Source organism: Tinamus guttatus, unplaced genomic scaffold (assembly GCF_059628265.1).
Source record: "Tinamus guttatus ecotype Peru unplaced genomic scaffold, ASM5962826v1 Tinamus_guttatus_pri_ptg000394l, whole genome shotgun sequence".
Lineage (NCBI taxonomy): Eukaryota > Metazoa > Chordata > Aves > Tinamiformes > Tinamidae > Tinamus > Tinamus guttatus.
Window position 1 is genome coordinate 1,099,003 of NW_028288928.1, and position 22,818 is coordinate 1,121,820.

Consider the following 22,818-nt stretch of genomic DNA (forward strand, 5'->3'; position numbering starts at 1 on the left):
ACATTTTTGGGTTAAATTCTCCTTGAACTGTAAATAAATAAATAATTTTAAGGGGAAGAGAAGAATTTGCATTGGGATAGCATGACACATTAATTCAATCTTATTTTATTTATGGACAGTCCATGGCATGCACAAAGTGATAAATTATTGTAGCTCAATGATCACAAGCTTTTGTGTCCCCTGCCTTCAGTATGCTTTGCAATTTTATTTCTACATCACGGTTTCATTCGATATTTTAAAATTACCAGGCCATGATCTATTTAAGGTTTCAGAATATTTATCCACAAAACACCATTTTAAGTGAAAAATAATTTTTAAAAAGATTTCAAAATAGTATTAGTTGTATTTAGGTGAGTTTTACATGGAAGACTCTCATACACAAAATCAAATTTGATACAACAACAAATTTGGGCTACAAAGAAAAGAAAGCAGACTTTGGCTGGCAGGAGGCAAAATTATTCAATTTCAAATTCAATTTCAAATCCATATTCAATTTCAAATCCGTATTCAATTTCAAATTCAAACGATATTAAACGACAAGAAGACAGAAAGGTAGTCATCCAAGTCATCCATTTTAAAAGCCTTGGTTCATAACAGATATTATGCTCGAAAAGACTTTAAAAGAAGGAAGAGGGCAGAGTTGCAAAGATGGGACAGAGGGTTACAGATAACCAAGATGGGTGATTGATGTGCAGATTAAAACCAGCCCTGCACCGAGCTTCTGAAGAGCGGTTATGAGTATTTGATTGGTGCTATATGGGTGAGGTAATGGGCTGCTACGGACTTCAAGAAGTTAGAAGGGGGAAATTTCTTTTTTTTTTAAAAAAAAACTATGTTATGTATTCTATTTACATTTATTTTATTTAAATAAGATTAATAAAAATATTACACAAATAAAAATAAGTAAAATAAAAATAAATAAATAAATAAAAATAAGTAAATACAGAAATACATAAATAAATAAAATTTCCTGGTGTCACATCCCGTCACAAGGACGGCTCCCACTTTCCAGAACGGGCGCATAAAGCAGACACAAAACGAAAGCCCGGCGCTTCCCGCCGCGCGCGCGCGCGGTCCTCCCCGCGCGCCCCGAGGCCGGCAGCTCCCCGCGCTCCCGCACTTCTCGCTCCCGCACTTCTCGCTCCCGCACTTCTCGCTCCCGCACTTCTCGCTCCCGGTCGCTCCCTGCCGCCCGCCTCTTCCCGCCTGTCCCCCCGCGCCTCCACCGCGCCCAGCACCGGCGGCGCCGCCGTCCCCTCCGCGCGGCCCCCGGCCCGGCGCGGCGCGGCGCTGGTTTCCGGCGGGACGCGTTGCCGCGGCGCGTCCCTTCCCCTCCCGCCCGGGGCCCGCCCCGCCGCCGCCGGGCCCGTTGCCGCCGCCGCCGCGTTGCCGCCGCCGCCGCCGCCGCGCATGGAGTCGCGGCTGCTGTGCGTGGGGAGCAGCGCGCCCGCGGCGCGCAGGGTGCGCCTGCTGCTGCGGCACGTGCTGCGCGGCGCCCCCGCCGCGCGGAGCCTGCGCCTCGAGGCGCGCGCGCTGCGCCGCTCAGGTAACGGCCGCCCCCCGCGCCGGGAGCAGGGAGCCCCGCGGCCGCCGTGGGCCTCGTGGCGCGGCCTGGGCTGCCCCCGTGTCCCCTGGCGGCTCCCGCCTGCACCGCGAGCCGGCATCCCCGCGTGGGCGCCGGGACGGTTAAAATATAGGTGTTAAAACGTAGGTGTTAAATGAGCGTTAAATATAGAGTGAGCAGCTGCGCGCGAGGGCACGAGGGACACGGCTTCTGGCGGGGAGGTGCTTGCCCGAGCGCTTCGTTTCTGCTTTTCATAGAAATAAACCGTACAGGAGTGCTTCTTTGCTAGGTATAGTGTGATCTGCTGTGAAATGACAGGCACCGGAATCCTGTAATGGTAGTTATGGGTAAGCAGGATGTTAGTGCTCGTGGTAAAAGTTCATAATCCGAAAGAAGCCTGAGAATGGGACCATGCGTTCAGGAGACCTGTTTTATTCCAGGCCTGTCACTGTCCAAGGAACTGGTTGCTGAGGGAAGCTAATCCTTTCCAGCGTATTCCCTTTCCCCATTTCATCTAAGTCGTTACCTGGTTACCTGAATTGCGGTCTGCTGGGAGTGCAGTTCTGGCAATACTTTCTTGACAGGCAAAGCCTATTTAAGAACTTTATCCTTTCTTTTTTCTCCCAACATCCATGCTGTTGGTCGCTGCCCCGAGTTGCTCTGGCGGGGTTGCACCGTAGAGGTGGTGACTGGGGTTACTCCTGTGATCTGGTCTGCAGCAAGGCCCTGCGGGCTGTTGCATCAGCACAGCTGAGATGCAGCAAGCGGGGACAGGGCCTGTTTGAGACAGTTGCTAAGTTTGTGGAGTTATGCCTGAGTTATCTAAACTAATGCTGAGATTTAAGAGAGAAAAGGTAAAAAGGAGGAAAGGGGGGAAAATACAATATCTTATAGGACATGCTGGAAGGAAGGGATTAACAGAAGGGCAGAAAAGCTTCTGCCTGACACATGAGTGCCTTCGGTGCTCTGCACTCTTTGCTGGGGTTTCATAGTTGTTCCCAGGGATAAACGTCAGTAAATAGCTTCTGAGTTTTAATATTTGGCAATTGTTCAAATTTTAACCTTTCCTGTTTAGCAACTGTTGCAGTCGTGGTATGTGATGATGTCTCTTCTGAGTGCTGCCTGTTTCAGCACAGAAGCCTGAAGTTGGACCTGCTTCACCGAGTCAGGAACTCAGAACAGTCACGTAGGAGATGCCATAGAGATTTTTGAGGTGGTTTAATCTATGTTGGTATCCTTCCAGTAGGGCAAGTTTTAAAAACAGCTCTATATTGATTTCAGTCATAACTTCATTTTAGTTGAAGTGTGTTATTGGAATTATATTAATGCAGTTGATATCTAAACTCAGTTTAGAATAGATTTAGAGTAGACTTTCAGCACTGAGTGAACTGTATTTCAGGAATCTTCACAAAACAGTGAGCTAATTTTCACATGAGCAGCGTTGGCCACGTAAATACGATTTGAAAGGGAGCACCGGGGATGTGATGGGTGTCTGTTACCACACAACTAAGAGGAGGCAGTGGATGCTGCTTTCTACATTCAACTAGCAGAAACCTCCCACTCCTCATTCTCCTGGGTGATTTCAGCCATCCAGACATTTGTCAGGAGGTCAGTCAGATACTGTGGAAGCAGTCTCGGAAGCTTCTAGACTCTGTGGGTGACAATTTCATAATGCAAATGCCAGAGAGGCTGGTGAAGGATGATGCTTTATCTGACCTGCTGCTCACAGGAAGGGAAAAACTGCGGCCAGGGCGGTCGGAGTGGGAGCCTGGATAGTGGTGACCGTAAAAGGGTTGAGTTCAGGATCTGGAGGAAGGAATGTGAGCAGCAGAACTAGGTCTCTGGGCTTGAGAAGTGGAGAGGGCTTTTCAGGATATTGCTGAGTGGAATCCCTTGAATAACAACCATGCAGGAGAAAGGATCCAGGAGAGCTGGAAGATTTTTAAAGGAAACATAATGACAGCTCAGCAGGGAACCATCTCACGGTTCGGGGAGATTGGGAATTTCCCGAGGAGACCTGCTTGGCCAAGCAAGGAACCTCTCCATGGCCTAAAACACAAACAGGGGACATGTAAAAGTGGAAACAAGGATGAACGATACTATAGCCATGTAAGAGTACTAGGCACGTAGGGACAAAATCCCTTCAAGAGCGCTCCTTGCAATTTTTCAGACTCCACCAGAGCTGATCTGATCTAGTACTGAGGAAAAGCTGTCTCTGAGAAGGAATTTGGAGTAGATGATCTTCAGAGGTCCCTTCCAACCAATATTTCTATGTTTTTTTTTTTTTTGATACATTGATGAGATGGGCTTTTGGATGTGTTGATATGCAAGGCACATTAAGACATATTCTGAAGTGTATATATGAAGCCTGTGTAAAGTCATCAGATTATGAATCGTGTATAAAACTGACTATTTGCATCATAACACTTTTGTAAGTGAACATCATCAGCCTTGCTAGCTTTTGGGTGTGCTTTTAGCCCCCCCAAAAAAGTAGCTCCACTCTGAGAAATGACTGTAAGCTTCCTATATGACTGGATGTCAAAGAAATTTTCATATTTATGTTACATATCTGGAAATAATTCAGAAAAAAATGGAGGAAAGGGACCAATGACTATAATAAATACAAATAAGATTTTGTGTGAATGGTACTTTGGACTTTAACCAGTAGAGAGAATCATTAACTTAAATTGAAAAATCAAACCTTAGCTTCAAAACTTGAAGAAATTGGAAGGTCTTACAATACGGCTGAGTAGAAATTAGGTAATAATCAGATTTTAAATGTTTAAAGGCATTAATTTGTTTTCTCAGAGGGAAAGAGGAAACCATTCCTTTGCTCAGAAAAACAGAATAATTTAAATGACAGCTTTGCTGAGGTTGGAGGTAGGTTTTCTTGTGTAAGCATCCAATTCGTCTCGGTTTTGTAAGTCCACAGAGACCCATCAGCAGCAGTTAAGCTCCAGCTTATCTCTGTGTGAAGATAGTGGTGGTCAAGGAGCAAAGCTAGTGGGTGCAGGCCGTGTAATTCTGCCTGGGACACTCTTCTGCTGGGGTGTTCTCGGCATCAATGCAAGAAAGCAAAATTCCTCACAGCGTGACCCTCCGCCTGTGCATAGTGTTTGTTGCCATGAAGATGGCAGTGAACAACCCAATAAGAAATGATAAAAATGTGTGTTGACGGGATTGCTCTTCTTCCTTAGCAATGTATTCGAGAAAGTTACGGAGAAAGGGAAAACAGGTCTTTGGAAGTGTCATTGCTGTTTCTTAAAGACAAGTTGGCTCTTCGAAGGTGATGGTTGACACTCTGTTTTCTGTGCCCCTAGGGAAATGTGTTGGCTAAATGCATCTGCTGAAAGCATCGTTTTTTATTCTCCTTCACGTTACAATGAAATCAAGATCTAGAAATACACATTTGGATATAATTTAGCTATTGGAGTTTCTCTCGTGTGATCTAATCATATGGAGAATAGTGCTAGCACAGCTTAGCACCTTTGCAGTTTTAATGTGTTTTTGCTAATAATTCGCTTTTGAGACCAGATGAACGGACACTCTGTGTTCAAGTGAATGCCAAATATGCTAAAATCACTTTAGGAGGGTGTTAATCTCTCATGAATTGGGGCCTAAAGAGGTCAAAAGGCAGTAAGGTCAGCTACCTAAAATGCAGGCATACCTAAAAGCTTGTGTTGCGTGCCATGGGAACCCGGAGAGCATAAAGGTTTATACATGGGATCAGAATTGCATTGTGTAAAATTATTACTCTAAGATTAATTACAAGTACACAAAAATATGTGATTTCACTGCGAAACTGGCAAATGGAAGAAATAAAACATTTTCTGCTATGTAAATTTATAAATTGTAGTTGAGAAGCAATCTATTTATCTTCAGATGTGACGCATTGCAGTAAAAAAATTTAAGCAGCTGTTTCTTTTTTTCTTAGCATGTAGAAAAATAGTATAATTGGGGAATAGGATTTGGAGAGGAGAAAGGAAGAGACGAAGGGTATTTGACATGCTATTTTTTTAACAGAAGAAAGGCACCAATCTTACAATGTTACTGATGATTAGATATGGCTTCAAGAAATCATCTTGCTGAGATTATACAATAAAAGCACCTGCAGTGGCTCACATGAAAGGTCTGTCAAGCTCTGGTTGGTAGCAGGTGTCCAGGGGGGATAAAAGTCAGGATGTTCCTGCAGCGATGCCCTCCCCACATGCTCTCCCAGCCTCTGGCTGCCTCCCTTGTTGCTCATGGACCCGAAGCCTTCGTTTGCGGTAGCTCTCCAGGCATTTAGAGGGAGAAGCCACGTGCTGAACAGCCCTGCTCACCCAGGAGGCCTCGGTCAGTTATGGGAAGAACAGCTGTGTGTATTAATATGTTGTCTGTCTAAAAGAAGGGAGTATATGAGTTCCCCTGCATCATAGGGGTGGCTAGTTACATATGCATAGGCAAAATTGCTATCGCAGCAGATTGCAACGCAGACCTGTGCTCGTTGCAGAAGCTCATTGCACATTTCGAGGTTCCTTCCATATCCCCGTACTGTAATCCCTCTGTTGTAACCTCCTGCTTTGTAATGCAGACTCACCTCCACCTGGGATGTCTCCCTTTCCCTTTGGACTCTGGCGTAACTGGCGCCTCCCTTGTTTTCAGCAGACCTAGCTCTTCAGACACATCGGGCATTCCTTGTATCCCGCTGCTCTCCCCAGGGAATGTGCTAACCAAGGTTATTATTTTCTGTCTGCAAGATGAGAAACCAGGGACACATCTTCCCTGCAGTCAGCCTAAGCAATCTGGTACAAGGCTACAAAGCCACACCTGGATAATTTTTATCCACCATAGTGCAATAGGAGCTTGGGAGCTGGGATGGAGTATTTTGGGGTGTTCCATATTTCACAGTGGTCCATTATGTTGCTTACTCTGTGAAGCTGAATTGAAGGCAAATTCAGCATTCAGTATTTAGCAGCAAGACCTCCATGGAAAGCACATCGCAGGAGGATTCAAAACCTACCTCACTGGCTTGTCTGCCTTCTTACTTCTTTCCTGATGGCTAAATATTAACAGAACATCTTTTGGGATGTGTGTCCTTCAATTATGAGTCTTACTGATTTAACACCACAGTTTAGCAAGCAGGCTGTTGTCAATTCCTTGCCAACCAGTGCCACATTGGAAAGAGCCTATCTGGGATGGCATCTCTGTTCAAAGAGTTTGGAAACGCAGTAGAAACGGAGTAACCAAACGTGAGATTTTAAAGAAGTACAGAAGAAACAAATTAGACAAGAAAATACAGGCCAGGTGGAAGCGTGTGATAAGATTAGTGGTCTAATCTCTCCTGTGCTCATTTAGCTTTCATCGTGCAGGAAAACAGACACTGCTGTTTTGGCTTATTGTGGCTTGAAGGTCTGTTCTGCACTGGTAATATTTTTTACCTTATGGATAGATCCAGGTTTGAGGCAACGTTTGTTTCCAGACAGCACCAAACCTGTTAAGAGCTGAATGTGCTGGCTGTGTGCTGGCGGCTCAACTCTCCCCTTCCTCTCTCGAGTTCCCTCACAGCCCGATTTTCAATCAAATTTGCAGGATCATCGATGGCTGCAATATTAGTTGAAAATTAGGGTTTGATTAAATGCATTGTTCAAGAGTTAGCATGTTATGGGCAGAACTAAATACCATCAAAAGAAGTGTATTTTTATTTTTTCGCCTAGACCAGATTCAGCTGGTTGCTCAGCTTTTTAGAAAGTGTGTAGAAATGAGCATAAAGCTTTTCAGTGCTCAACCAATAGAATAGGTAGTTCAGATACTCTTACGGAGATGATATCATTATCCCAATGTATGGAAAAGTCTGACACCTCGTTGTTTTGGCATCTGGTATCTTATCCCTACTGTGTTTTGGAAGGCCATGCATGTATGAAAGAGTGTTTACAAGTTGAGTGGAGGTGATTTAAGCTAGAAACTAATTAGTTGCATACTCTTGTCTCACTGCATGTTGGCTGGGGAATGGTGAGAAAGCAAACTGGCACTGATTTCTCAAGGATATATTGGGCAACCTGCTCTTTTTGGAATGTTAAAATTCTTCCCAGTCAAGGGAGGAGGTGTCAGTTTCTGCAGGGAGCTGTGGGCTCCTGCGATGTTTCTTTCTGGGGTCATTTTGGTCAAGATTTTAGCTGCTCTTCAGTGAGAGAAGTGCTTGAAGCTGTAGCACGAGAAAGGGGATAGGAGACAAACTAGTTTTTCTTGGTTTAGGGCTGGAGTAATTGGGCCAACCCTGGAAAGTGTCACATCTTAGATCGGCCTCCTTTCCAAGGTGTGTCTTTTGCCCAGTGGCTCTTTAATTTAAAAATATGTAACAGTCGCAGCATGAGGACCAGATCTCTGAACTGTTGCTGCACTTTCTCTTGGGGTGAGTTTAAACACTTCAAGCTGAAGAGGGCGCAGGAATCGTGGTTACATCTGTTACTGCAGATCTAAAGAGGAGCAGGAAATGAGCTCAAGCACCGAAACACCAATCACCTGGTCTGCTTAGCTGGTAGGGTAGCCTCAGCTCCATTTGGACCATCTGCCTCTTGGCTCTAAGAAAATCAGCCAAAGGATGCTGACCTCTAAGTGGGGAAGGTAGGACCTGCTTGGTGGCACTTGGCATTAGGATTGGGGATGAACCCTTGGTTGCCTTTATATAGAGTATTGCTGTTGCCCAAGTATCCCTCACACTGGCAAGTCATTTAAGCACTCTATCATTTCATAAAATGTTGGAGAAATCACCAGTTTAGCCTCTTCTGCCAATATTTTAAGAAAAAAAAATAAAAAGAAGAAAGATGGGCTGTTTATTTGCACTTGAGGAACATTAAGGACATTCAGATGCAGGCATGTATGGTCATGGATGCGAATCCCTAGCTCGGGGTCATTGGTCAGCACTTACATTTGGGAGCATATCAGCCGTAATCAGCTGCCAATTCATCACTTCTTATTTGTTGCTTTAGGTACTTTTCCACTGGCTGCTGTAAATCGAGTCCTAAAGCTATAGCTTTGACCAAGGACTCTATGAGTCATGTCAGAACCTATGAATTCTCAGTCCTGTACGATTTGCAGTTACACCTGGAGAAGCTGGAAAACAATTGCCTTTGAGGGCAAAACTATAGTCAATGCTGTAGTAACTGAAACGAGAGCTGCTGCTTGGGAGCAGCTCTCTTTGTTTGGGCATGAGCTTCCTCCTCAGCATCTTCCTCTCTGGTTCCTGCACTGATCTTCTGACCTCTCTGGCTTCTTATGTAGCGCTGAAAATGGGCCTTTGGAGAAGGGATCCTCTCAGATGCTGTAGGAGGAGCTGGAGATTGACAACAGGATTTTTAGAGTTGGATTTTAGAGTTCATGGCCACGTGCTTTCTAGTTCTCAGAAAACACAGTCATAAGCAGTTTTAAAATTTGGCTTTAATTTATGGAAGGTAGTGGTGTAATCAGTGTGTTGTGGCAAAACTCTCTACTGCATAGCAATGTTACTGCCAATCAGTCTAATCCTCTCCATCTCACACATGTACTGCTGTGCGTTAGCGAAGAGGGTGTTATCTTCAACAACAGTATTTGGAAAAAAAAAAAGTACAATTTTATGATATTCACCAGGTGGCTTGGCTTCATGGTGGTAACAGTCATGAATTTGTTTGTGTGGATCAGTTCAGCTATTGAAAAGCCTTTGAGTTTGTTACTAGTCATTTTCTTGATTTCGCAGGTTTGGCAATTGTGCTGTTTTTTTTTTTTCTGTATGATCAATGCTGTCTTGGTGCTCGCCCTTTTCCTGGCTGCAAACTAGATTTCAGTTCTGATTTCCATGAGAAAGTACACAGGGCATGGCTCGTGGTTTGATTCAAGCCTGCCAGTGCAGAAAGACCGATAAGACTTTTGTGGGTTATAGTAAGGGACCACTAAATAAAAGGTGCTTGGTTTTAGAAAATAGTTAAATCCAGAGGGAGAGGGGGGGGAAAAAAAAAAGCTTGCATCCTCTGGAACCATGGAAAAATGCTGGATTCTGCAGCTGTACTGCCAGGGAGTGTGGGAAGGAGCCATTGGTACAAAAACATTTGTACAAGTTTTGTACCTCCAAGGGATATTGTTTCAGACTGATTGAAAACCCAGGAAAATCATCATTCCCACATGTGTTTCTCACTTCTGTTTCTGCGGGCAAACAGGCTAAAGATTTAATTTTGAGGTATCTGTGATGGTATCTGGAAGGAAGCTCTATAGTTGGCTTGAATTCCGTAGCTTCCATCAAAGTAAGTCCTGGTTATAGCAAGAGTAACAAAATAATAACAAAAACAAGAGGATTATTAATTAAGCATAAATTGTATTGGTGGCTGATCTACTCAAAAACTCAAAACTGTTAAAGCCCAGTTAGTAAACTAATAATTCTCAAACACAGCCAGTAGTTTGTGAACTTGAAGTCAGCTTTCCACCATAGGCCTATGTTTTATACATTTATATATGTATATTGTACATATTAAAAGTATCTGGGAATTAAAATACTTTTTTTTTTCTTTTTTTTAGGTGATTCTGTGACTATTGGAGATGTGTCTTTTAAGCTCAAAACACCGAAGAACCCAGAACTTGTTCCACAGAACTACAGTAAGACTCTTAAGAATCTCTCTTCTTCTTGAATGACTATCAAGGTCTTGTTCTATAAACTTGCATTCGTTCAAGTCACCCATTGACTTAAGTGAAACTATCTAGGAAATACATTTTGAAAAAGTACATGATGAGGAGAGGGCAATATATATATTGAGCAGGAACTAATTTTTCATAATGTCTCTGATACAGCCGGTTAGATAGGAATCTTGCGACTTGGAATACAGCTGGTCCCGTTAACCAAGGACATAATAAAAGGATCTTTCATATCTGTTTAAAAACTGTTCAAAAGGGGCCTCATTCAACAATTGTTTTTACTAGTAATATACTTATGTCAAGTTCTTTGCTCAAACTGTGGCAGTTTAAAATTATCATTCAGTTGCAACATGGTTACATTTTCCAGATGCATGGGATTTTTCTAAGTTTTTTTTTCTTTTTGTATTCTCAGGTAGTCATGTTATTGTTGTCAAAAAACATACAGATCTTTGAAATCAATCAAGTTAATAAGAAGTCCCAGCCAAATTATGTACATAAATGATGTATATACTCAGAGTTAATGTATATTACCTATTTGAAACCTTGTTAAAAATGCTCTAGGGCCTTAGACCTCTGTGTTTCTTCTTTGTTCTTTGAAGGCTGCAAGCTTCTGTGCTTTTCCTCTGCACCAGGTGAATCGTGCTTTGGTGTCTGTTTCCTTAGGACAGCACTGTTCAACTACTTTCTGAAGATTCTGGTTTGTTCAGTACTTTTCACACAGAGGCTGTTGGACCAAATTAAAAGGAAAAAAAATCAGATCTTCCATCCAGATCAATTTTCAGGCAAAAAAAGAAGGCAAATCTGGGAAGACAAGCACAGGTGGTATTTGAAAGGGCTGTGGGTTATACTATTCTTAGGAATGCCTGGGCACGGGGAGCTGCCAACTGCTGTCTTCAGTGGTCTTGCAAGGACCTGCAAGTGCAGCCTGGGTGTTACCGTGCACTTCGAGTGCATTTGCTTTCCAACATGTGTGCATTCATTCTGTGACATTTTGGGGAAGAAACCAAGAAAGCTGCTGGGCTGGTGGGTGTTTCTGAGAGGGAAAGGGACCTCGATTTCTTTCTCAGAGTGGCACAGATTGCCCGAGCACTAGGCTTGCCAGCGCACAGCTGGCAGGATGGCCGGGAAGCGCCGTGAGAGACACCGCGGGGAACGCGATGTTGCAGGTGATGTGCACTGAGCTCTGCGGGGACAGCTACACAGAAGGCAGGATCAGCTCTGCAACGTTTATGTTGTTACATTCTTAGGCAAAATGCTTCAGTGCTTCTCAGTACAAAGAGCACTTCAGTTCATCAGACGCTCCTTATTCTGTAGTAGCTGTGGAATAGCAGAGCAGTGTTAGCAGGGACGTGTTTGCACTGCTGCTTCTCGGGTGCCCTGTCTTCTCCAGTGTGGTGGTTGTTCTGAAATGTCAAACGTTTCCACAGCTTCTTTACATTTAATACAAACATCAGACATGTAAATAATAAATGTGCATTGATGTGTTTGTCCTCAGAGAAGTACAGCAGGAGCACAGAAAGGTGGTTTTGTTTGCTTTCAGTCAGGGGTTAGCGTGAGGCTGGCCAGCAGTCCGGGCTGGCCAAATCATCAGGCTGTGGCTGGACTATGGACTGCTAATTCCCATGCCCTACTTGGCATGACACTGTGACACTCTCCTGCCAGGAGATCCGATGCCCCGAAGATACCTCGTGCCGTACGTCAGTCCCTGCTGGAGTAACACTTTCCATACCTTGTGAGTTCCCTGGGAATGTGGCCAAGCAATTGAGCAATGATGCTAGTCTGTTACTAGTATGATATTACTTTTACAGCTTCTTAAATAGGCTTTTGCTTTTCATCATTTATTCTTGATGCCTACTTTTTCATACTGATCATAAACCCAGCACATCAGTCAATAAACATGATCCATTTCACTTATTTATGTATATTTGTGGATTGTTTTGCCTTTTGTCTTTCATGCCCTGTATCAAAGGTAAATGAAGGCTAGGTCTAACTCGCTAGGACTGTCTTTCAGTTCTTTGAACTGGAAGATAAGAGGACATAAAAACATCTGTTAGAAACAAAAGATGAGATTTTTCTAGTTGATATAAGGAGAAAAAGTAGTTGAACACTACTGTGTTTGCAAAAAAAAAAAAAAAAAAAAAAAAAAAAAAGGGACTAAAAATTGAATTGTGCAGTTATGGAGTGTTTGCTAAATCTGATTCTACAATTGAAAGCAACAACTATAAACAGAAATTAGAGGTACCTTGTTAGTTGTTTCTTTTTTTTTCTCTTTTTTTACTTTTTTTAATAATTGTAACTGAAAGGAGCTCTTACCATAGCCTGGAACACTCTTGTTTAGCAGGATGTATTTGATAGCAAGATTATTAAATGTAAATAATTTTGTTATAAACTTAAATAATTTATATTGAATAAGATAAAAGTATCCATATATTTAAAAGGAGAAAAAAGTATTTCCAATACTGAATACTTTTTTGGGGTGTGCTGTTTAAATTTAGAGAACTTTTTATCCCTTAATGTTTAACTTCTATGGTTATATTACAACCGTAGACAAAGTTTTATTCATATAATGAAATAAAATAGATTATATTGGCTCTGCATCCACTATATTCTCTCTGTGAGGCATTTCGAGAGTATAAGGACAACTTAGCAAGTGGGTTTTTTTGCTTATTTTAAGTGAGTTACTTTTTGATTTGCTGGATGAAAGATTGTGCTGAAAATGGAACAGGTCTTAGGGCAAAACAGATGAACATTATTGTATATTTATACTCATCTGTAAACTAAAATTTAATATCTTTTGAAATTTTATTATAGCGAATAATAGTACATTTTAAAGTGATCAATCTAGTTACCTAATTTCCTTTAAAATAAGTCTAGAAGTAACTCGGTCATCAAGTTAAGAAGGGAATACCCCTGAAAATATCTGGAATCACTCAGACATTTTGATGTTTACAATGCAATAAGAAGGAAGAGGAGGAAATTGAAGCAGTTATAGTTCATCTGCTCCTGTTGCAAATAATGTTGTTATCGTTAGTGTAAAATATGTTTCTGCTGCTCTTATTCTGCCAGATAAAAATCATCCTAAGATCAGTAAGGTTGAAAGTGCAAATCTGTAATTTAGAGGAAATTTTAGGGGTGCTGTAACTCTAAACTCAGCATTATTACTACAGACTTAAATTTAGCCTTAAAAAATCTGAGACTATCATAAGATAACAAGAAATATAAATGTATTGGGTACCTGCAAAACTTCAGCTCTAGCATTTTGTCACATAATTGATACCAAAACATTCAATCTTTCTGTTACCAAATTAACCTTCTTTTTAAGCCCTCTCTTGAACTTTGTTTTCTGTTACTGTTTAGTGCTGGTTATCTTATGTTTTCATGTCTTTGCTTTTCAGGTTTTATGTTGGGTGCATAGCAACTTCTGTATGAAGTACTGCATTTTGTTTGTTAATATAAAATATTAATTTGTTTTGCTAGTATTGGCAAATGGCTTTTCTTAGAAGATTACAATTGAAGTTACATAAAATCAGAATTGTTCTTATTTTTCTAAGTGACAGGTAAAATGAGTCATACACAGGGGAATTTTGTTAATGGAATTTCTGTTATAACTATGTCTTATGCATTTTGGAAAGAGGGCACTTACTTTTGCACTGTTTTGCTTTTATTGGTAAGAATGAAACCTGCATTTTTAAAATCTTGCTAAGCCAGAAAAGTGTTATTGTTTCTTTAATTATACTTTGGAGAAACTTTTTATGTTTTTCCATTATAGTTTAGATCTAAAATTGTTTTATGGTAATATACATTTTTGTGTTGAGTTCATGTCAATAAGTAGCTTTTGTTAATGGTTCTAGAAATTTTATGAAAATGGCCTGATATTTCACATATTTATTAATTTTGACAAAAAAATCCTGACATAGATCTTCCAGAACACTTCCTTCCATGCCCAGCAAATCTTCTCTAAAGTAGGAAGGAAATACTCACTTCCAGTCCAATGCCACATCCACTCTGCTCTCTGGAGGGGCCGTTGTGTTTGGGAATTTGGCTCTATTTGTGTTGCATGTAACTGTGTGGAACTGTGGACCTTTAGGTTCATAGTGAGTGTAGTTTTCTGCTGGGGACGTGAGTCTGAGTTCCTGCCCCGTATGCCATCGAAAGGAAAATGGGAGCTCACCTTAAGGGATTTAGTGTGCTGCTTTTAGGTTGATAAATCCAGCTTCTGTTTCAGAAGAGGCATTTGCTAGACTCCTTAAATTAAAAAATAAAATAAAATGTCATAGCATTAAATAGAATTATGCAGTTGAAGGGAATGGCTTTAATGGTGAGGAAATGAAGGTCGTTTCTGAGTAGTAGGATTAGTGGTGTCAGAAAGTGTTGGTTTTTATTGTACCTTACCTAAAACATCAGTATTGTCTTAACAGTAAGAGGCCTCTCTGTCCTTATTCTGGAATGATAATTTGGGAAAGTAGAAAATAGGAAGTAGAAAACAAGTGTGTATGTTGGGTTAATGCTCAAGGTAGGCTCAGGGTTGGCTTGGAGTGTGTCCTTATTCGTCGCTTTGTTTTCTTTAAAAGTCAGAGTGTTCCGGAATGCGCCACACTAGGGAGACAGGTTGTAGGGCATGATGACTGTAATTTTGCATTAGAAAAGATTTTTGTTATTACATTTCTTCTTCCTTAACGTAAAGGAAGATATCCGCTTTAGGAGATAGTGGTTATTTTGGCCCTTAGAGTTTTTTTGTAGGCTTGCAACAGATACCGTTCTAGGCTGTTATCACCTCTCCAGGATCTTAAATAGTGCCTTTTGCCAGTAGAGCACTGAATGCTTTGCATCCTTACCTCATTCTGTCCATACACAGAGTGAGGCGCAGGAAGGTACACGAACACACAAGTCTTGGGGGAAAATCTGAGGAAACTCAGAAAGTTGTCCGGACTGCGCCCCTTGCCTCAAAGAGGGATCAGCTCATGTGAGCCCTTCCTGGCAGATGTGTGCCCATCCCCTTCTTAAAATCTGCCTGTGGTGAGGCTCTAGAACCTCTCCACACAATTTGCTCCAGTAGTTAACCTTTTTTTGTTGTTAAATATTTTTTTGTTGCTTCATCAAGATCTTTTTTGACGTACTTTTACCTCATTAGAGCTCATTCTCTCTGGCATGGGCATAGTGTACAGATTTTTTTTTATTCCTTGTGGTTTTATCTTACATACTGGAAAGCGCTTTTTATGATTTTACAGTCATTTATTTTCTAGACTTAATTTCAATTTTTTCAATTTTTCATGTTTTCTAGACATTTGAACATTTTTCTTGTTCTTAGCAAGATTATTTCAAGTTTGTCTGTGCCAGACAGATCTGTTGAACTCAAAAGCAGACACAGTATTTTCCTTTAGCTCTACATTGAGCTATGGAAAACTGCTATAGCTATATATTTTCCTGCTTGCTCTGCATCTAGCTAAGAATTGTTCAATCTCTTCCATGTTTATGTGTCACTAAGAAACTCAGTCTACTGAGTCCCATTCCGGGTTGCTTTTAGAAGGCTATTTGGATTTACATGGATTTACATCTACTCCTCCAATGGAGGAAATGATCTGCCTACACCAGGTTTCTTGCACCTCCCTGTGAAGCGGTTGACTCAGACTGGGAGGAGAAATGTTGATGTGTAATTCAGGAAGGTAACTTCCCTCTTTGCAAGCTGCTGCAACAACTCGACTTGCTTCCATTTGTTTGCTTTGCAAACATTACTGGAATTAAAACTGTTTCTAATGAAGAATTTGTGAGGGAGAATAGTATTCCAGTGAAAACTGACCATGATGCAACTGCATTATGAGACTGTGAAAAGTCTCTGTTCACTAGAATAAAATCGGAAGAGCAACATTTTATTTATAAAGGACTAAATGGAAAGAGCTGAGAGCAGGCCCCATGTGAGTGCCTTACTCTTGGCTCAGCCACGTTTCCTTCTTCATGCCACGCTGGACGACTCATTCTGTTCCTTTGTTTTCCCCCAGCTTGAAAAATCTGTGAAATTGTTTGTGTGTTGAGTTTCTTGACCATTTTCCCTTTAAAAACATATTTTAAGTCTGTCAGCCAAGACTTCCCTCCTTCTCCCTTCCTTCCCCAACCGTATTTTACAGTAGCCACCCCCGGCTACCAGGTGCTGTGTAAACCCCCTTAGTAACCAGCAGAGACCTTTTCCCCCATGTACTTTCACCTCTCCTGATAAAAGGAGGCATTCTTGGACTCCATCCATGCCTTGTGACAAAGGTTCAGGGTATGTAATGGTCTTTTTATTCAGCTGAAGGTAACATATGTTGATGTCCTCTAAGTGCCTCTAGGTTAGTATGGATTGCGCAAACTAGAATCATACAGGGAAATGTGCTTTAATGTATTATGACTCGTGCGTGGAATAGATATTAGTGAGAATCACTTTGCCTGTGCACAGTGGGAAGCGTAGGTATCTCCTGCATTTATGGGATTTCTTCTGTAGGTTGGACATGGAGGCCTGCCAACAAGTCTTGTCTGCGGTCTGCAGTGAATCTTGTGGCTTCGCTGGGTGTAGCACCTGCCAAAATCCCAAGTAGGAGTGAACTGCAGAGCTTCCCAAGCTAACGTAGCCATCTCAGCCTGTGTTTTCTAGAAGCAGCTGCTTCTGCGTTTGCTTCAAAATCAATCCGCAAGCAGCATTTCCTTCTCTCCTTGTGGGATTTCTCCACTCAGCTTTAACTGCTCACTTCACAGAACGTTTGCCAGGATTCTGCTGGGTGTTGTCCTACTCATCACGTATCAGAATGAGGCAGTTTGTTTCCCTGGCCGTCCCTGCTGCCCAGGAATAGCAAATTGTAGCTCCGTGGGCTCCTCTGCGCGTGCCAGGTGGTGCCGTTGGGATCGCTCCGCAGAGGCTTCCCACTGCACACAGGGAATACAGGGCCGCTACCTGGCTGCTGCCAATCTGCAGGGTGCCACTGAAGCAGGTTGTGCAAACCCCATTTGCTTTAGATGATATCTGACTCACAGGCTAATTAATAAAAACTGCTGCAATATGCACACTGTGGTGCTGTTTTCGGCTAATTTGCCTCATCTCCTAAATGTCACTGAAAATGATTATATGCTCGTTGTAGCAAAGTTAATGTATAGTACTTGAGCGACAAGGCATTTCTCAAGTTGAGTTAGAGAAAACAGAAAAGTTTTGCAGTGCAGATGTCACCGAAGCAGTCTAAATATGTAAAATATAAAACAACATAGTGCATATATGCATCTGAAATTGCATTTGAAAACTATGCTGCGCTTTGGAAACACTTCGTATAGAATACAGTGTAGACTGCATGTGGGCAATAATCAGAGTTATTATGTGGAGAGATGTACAGATACTACACATTACATACTACAGAAGATGGAAGTGAAAAATGGGTGCTGCTGTCATGACTGTTCACCTTAAGGTGCTTTCTTTGAATTTTCAGAATTTATTTGTACAACACTTGATTTGAATGAGTTTGCATATGGCCAGTGAGCTTTGTCATTTGAAAAATACTTTATAGTTGATCCATCTGTAATCTGTATATGGGGAAAAGGCTTTAAATGATGAAACAGTGAAACCTCTTTTTAGTAAACATAACAATAAGAAATTCTGCTCTTTGTGTCCTTTTCTCAAAAAGAAAAGTTAGGAAGATATACAAGATTTTTTAAAATTGCATTTTGCATATTTATCTTCCAGAATAAATAACATATGCTGTTTAAACCAGAAGAACATATATGCTCTGGAATACATTAAAGTTTGCAGGGTTACTCCTAAGATTTTAGGGGTTTTTAAAATGCCATATATTCTCTTTTACATAACGATTTGTCTTGCAGATGTTGCTGAACACTCCTAAATCTTGTTTCTATTTATAGTAGAGCTTTTAAGTCTGACCCAAGATTTTTCTGGAGGCCATCCTAAAAATAAAGGTAGCTACACATATTGACATGAAATGCACCAGAGGCATTTGCAGTCATGCTGTGTCAAAGCTGTTTTTGCCATGCTTTTAATGCATGACTTTTGACATCAGAGAATTTAGTTTTTCAGCAAGATTTGAACGTTTATTTGAAAAATTGTCTAATATATGTATTGAAGTCTTTCTTTGGAAAACAGCCACTGTAAATATACACGATGGGCATGCTCGTACAATAGGTAGAAGAATAAGGAATGTGCCTTTTAAGGGGGTCATTGTCTTACAATTTTAATGATACCTTTACTAGAACACTTCTTTGTGTGATGCTTTTCAAACATAACAGATTTTTATACCTGTACAGTAGCAATTCTTTTATTTTCCCCAAGCAATATGTATAAATATTAATTTTCCTGAAAATCATGTAGGAAGGAACAGGTTATTCTGAGTGCAAAACTTATTTGGATGTGATCTAGTGTATTTGTGAGATACGTGATGCTAATTGCTTTTGAGAAAGAAAAGGGTATCCCAGCAAAGAATAAGAAGAAAATATTCTTGCATCATTACAACCTTGTCATAGCAGCATACGGGAGAACAGTATGTTCATGGGCATGTTAATGACAAGTGTTTGAATATATATATATATGTATGTACAGACTAGCTGAAAGGTTTATTGATGACAACTGTTTAGAGAATACTAATGCATGGAGTGCTCATGTACGTATGTATCTTAGTCCTGTTTGCATTAGTGGCAATGGTATAATAGGTCTCGCTGGAACTTGAAGAGAGTTCCTGATGTTTTTTTTCCTGAGGGACAGATCAAGATGTTCAGTTACATTTTTTGATAATTTTTGGGGACATTTTTATGCTTGAAAAGCTGTTTTTTTTTGAATGTCATACAATCACTTTATATTGTTCTATGATTAAAAAAAATCAATTCTGGTGTGTGCTGATTCAAAGAAGAGTTGAAGCCCCTCAGAATGTCTTGCTTGCCATGTCTGAGTTCTGCCCTGCAAACACTGCCTGCCCTGCCCCGGGAAAGCTCACACGGATCTGGGGCTTGTTTTTAAATTGTGGCTTCTACTTGCAACCAAGCAGTCAAACTGGAAAAAAAAAAAAAAGAGATAAACTAACAAGTGTTAATTTCAAGATTTGGTCTTCCCCTCCTCCTTTCTCCCTGCACTGCAGATACATGTAGCGCATCCCAGACGCCGCTCTCTAGCCGCTTGCTTGAAGCCCTATCATTGGTCTTGTTGTATTCTTCTGAAGGCAACCATATACGTACATGCATAACTAAACCTTCTCCCTCCTGGCGTGCTCATGCCCTCTCCATCCTCCTGCAAGAGCTGCTGCTTGTGGTTTGTTTGCTAGAGGAGGTGACGCGGTGCCGGGGGGCACGTGAAGGCACGTCCAGGGAATGGGCAGTTGCCTCTCTGGCAGCGTGCTCTCATTCTACATCCTATTTTCTATTTCTTCCAATTTGAGAGAAAAAAAAAAAAGTGATTCAGTCATAATCTGGCTATTGATTTGAAAGTACATCATAGGTTGATATGGTTTTAATTTTTAATGTATGGATGGCCAAGTATCTTTTCTAACACTTTTTGGAACTGCGTAATATGTTTTGTCTTTATTTTTCTTGCAAAGTGACAGATTCTTTGGCCCAGTCTGTAGTCCACCATTTAAGATGGATAATGCAGAAGGATCTCCTTGGCCAAGATGTCTTTCTTATTGGTCCTCCTGGGCCTCTCCGGCGGTCTATTGCCATGCAGTACCTGGTATGTATGCTGGTTTAAACTCCTGGCAAAATAGTCATTAGTGTTAGCTACTCCTTCCTTTCCTAGCCAAATTGTGAAAAGTAGCCCCAGAAAATCTTATAGCCAGGTATTTAGGTGTTAAATAGCTTTTTCCATTACCCTGCTTTCCTAAGTTCAGTTTTTGTTTTATGATGCTTAGAAAGTACAGGCATTTTAATACATGTGTTTTCTGCATAAACTCAAGAAAAAAAAAAAAAGAGTTGGGTAACTGTGTGACCATATGCTATCCAAATGGAGAAGCAGTTTGTTCTAGGCATTATGTATGTTGGAAGATTAAGATATCTGCCTACTTTTACAAAAAAACAAATTGTTTTTGCTTCATTGTGCAAAAAAAGAAATGAAGGGGTTTGAGAGAGGAATGTTCTGAGTAATAACTGGGAAGCATTGCTGGGAAGAGTCGATGCCTCCGCGAGCCCCTCTCAGGATGTAGGAAGAACTTGCCCACACCCATCTGCAGCAACCGTGGCAGCCCCACGTGCAAGATTTCATGCATCTGTTGCATTTAAGTGCTCTGGAGGGTGGATTATTTGTTTTGGGGATAGGATTTTGTTTGCTGTGGGCTCTGCCTGTGTGGAGGGCCCAAGTGGAGATACATAAATTCAGACTGATAGGAGGGTCAGCCCTTTCATTTCAGATCAGGAGGTATGAAATCAGAGAGCAGCTCTCAGAAACAGAATGTATGGGAGAAAGCTGCAGTATTTTGAACAATGGGAAGAAGAGCAAAGATTTCTTGATCCAGTGCATCAGATAAGATACTGGCTTGCTCAGTCGACTCTGTAAAATAGATTAGGAGAGTTTGGTGCAAACTGAAAAGAGGCCATCCCCATGTGAGGAAGAACTTCTTTCCTGTGAGGGTGGCAGAGCCCTGGAACAGGCTGCCCAGAGAGGTTGTGGAGTCTCCTTCTCTGGAGATCTTCCAAACCCACCTGGATGCCACCCTGTGCCACGTGCTCTAGGTGTCCCTGCTGGAGCAGGGGTTTGGGTTAGATGATCTCTAGAGGTCCGTTCCAACCTCAGCCATTGTGTGTGATTCTGTGTGATTTAGGAGGCACCTGATATCCGTACATGGGACACAGAATATATCGTGTTGTTTATGCATCTGCATGCCCCTGAACTACAAGAGAAAGGCTGCAGCCTGCTGCTTTGATGTTGTGTCAGGCAACTGCATGAAGACTGGCCCTTGCATGGGAGCTGATATGTCTTACTGTGTAAAATCAGGGATTTTCTGTCTGCCAGCGCTGAAAGCTGCTGTGTGTGTTTACATGTTAGAGAAGGTCCTCTTGTATTTCCCTTTCCACTATTTATTTATTTATTTATTAATCATGGGAAAGTAAAATTGAGTCTTCGATGTAAAAGAATTGGTGGCTTTGTAATTCAATAGGTATTGAAAAAAAAAAGGTAATCATTATTGAGGCTTTGATATATATATATGTTTTTTCATTCAACTAGAAACAAACAGTGTCTCTGAAGAAAGATCTACTACCTCTCATACCTTTAAACAAGTGATAAGAGCAAGGGAAATTCACCGTGAATCTGTCTCCTAACAGAACGCGCAATGGCTGAGATACAGAAGTAGCAGGAACATCAGATATCAATGGGTTCTCTTTAAGATAGAACGTTTCAAATATAGTTAATAACAGATCCAAACAGAAAATGAACCAGTAGTTTTCATTCAGTTTTTGTTTTTGAAATGGTTTATAATTTTACAGGTATGCTACATTTCATGGTATTAAAGGGAATGAGAACAATACGGTTCATTAATGTGTTGACAGAGCATGTGCATCATTATATACTGAGGTACTGAATCACAGGGTAAATGTTTTTGAACAGTGGCAGAGCTGCGACTTTTGATTTTTTAAAATGGAAAACTATACTTTTTATTCATTATGTGGAGGTGCTGATTGTTCAACATCCACAACCAGAAAATGAACTTAAAAAACTTCACTGATGTTCAGTTGAAAGAATTTATAGGTGGTTATAATGTTTTTAGAACAGGTTTGGGAAAAATAAAAGTTTATTGAGCAAAAATTCAAACCATTTTATTTGCGGCAGAACATGCAGTAAACATTTTAAAAATAAGATATATTAGATTTTTGTGCAGAGTTATTGGAAATCACTCTGCTGCCGTCTTGGACTCTCCTGTACAATTATATCATTCGGCCCGTTGTTATAGTTCACTTGCTTGGGTTATAGCTTTATTTTTGTAATAACTTCAGCCTGCTGTCCACAGGAGCTGACGAAGCGGGAGGTTGAATACATTGCACTGTCGAGGGACACCACCGAAACCGACCTCAAGCAGCGCCGAGAGATCCGAGGTGGCACTGCCTTCTACCTGGATCAGGCAAGTTGCAGTCACACAGCAGCTCTTGTTTACGACTGGTTGGAAGGAAATCTTGGCCAATTTAAATGATGTGTAAATTAATACGTATAAAGTGGTATGTTTGAATTGCAGAATGACTGACATGTTCCTAATAGGGTCGAAAAGTCTCACATGACTCTTTGTCTTGATATTTCTGCAAATGTTGTCTTTACTGAAATACTAAGATTTGAGTAAAGATTATTCTGACTGATTACTCTGCCTCTGAAGAGTACAAGGTTAATGTAGCTAGAATATTTTCAGTATGGTTCAATAACAAGGGGTGAGACCCATTCCTTATAAGTGATGGTATTGTTTCACAGGCATTTCTCTTGGTCTAACGTCTAGCTAACACTTGCAGCACATTAGATGTATTCCTGAAATTGATCTTTTGATTCATTTTCACCAAAAAAGAATGCATTTCAGGTACACCGAGATGACTCCTGACATCAGTATTGTCCAAATCCATTAGCTGATTTAATACTGCTGTAGAGTGATTGAGGTAGACAGGTCTCCCTTCTGATTCTTCAGTAAAAC

The 22,818-nt window shown here is 41.1% G+C and overlaps 1 protein-coding gene across 1 annotated transcript in view; it reads left to right on the forward strand.

The window, feature by feature from the left end:
- Positions 1 to 1,410: 1,410 nt before the first annotated feature.
- The window catches only part of VWA8 (von Willebrand factor A domain containing 8), a 158,804-nt gene continuing 137,396 nt past the window's right edge, over positions 1,411 to 22,818 (forward strand). The window contains exons 1-4 of the mRNA XM_088530943.1: positions 1,411 to 1,546; positions 10,088 to 10,165; positions 19,756 to 19,886; positions 22,156 to 22,266. Coding sequence (XP_088387069.1) covers positions 1,411 to 1,546; positions 10,088 to 10,165; positions 19,756 to 19,886; positions 22,156 to 22,266 — 456 coding nt within the window. The remainder of the gene's footprint in view (positions 1,547 to 10,087; positions 10,166 to 19,755; positions 19,887 to 22,155; positions 22,267 to 22,818) is intronic.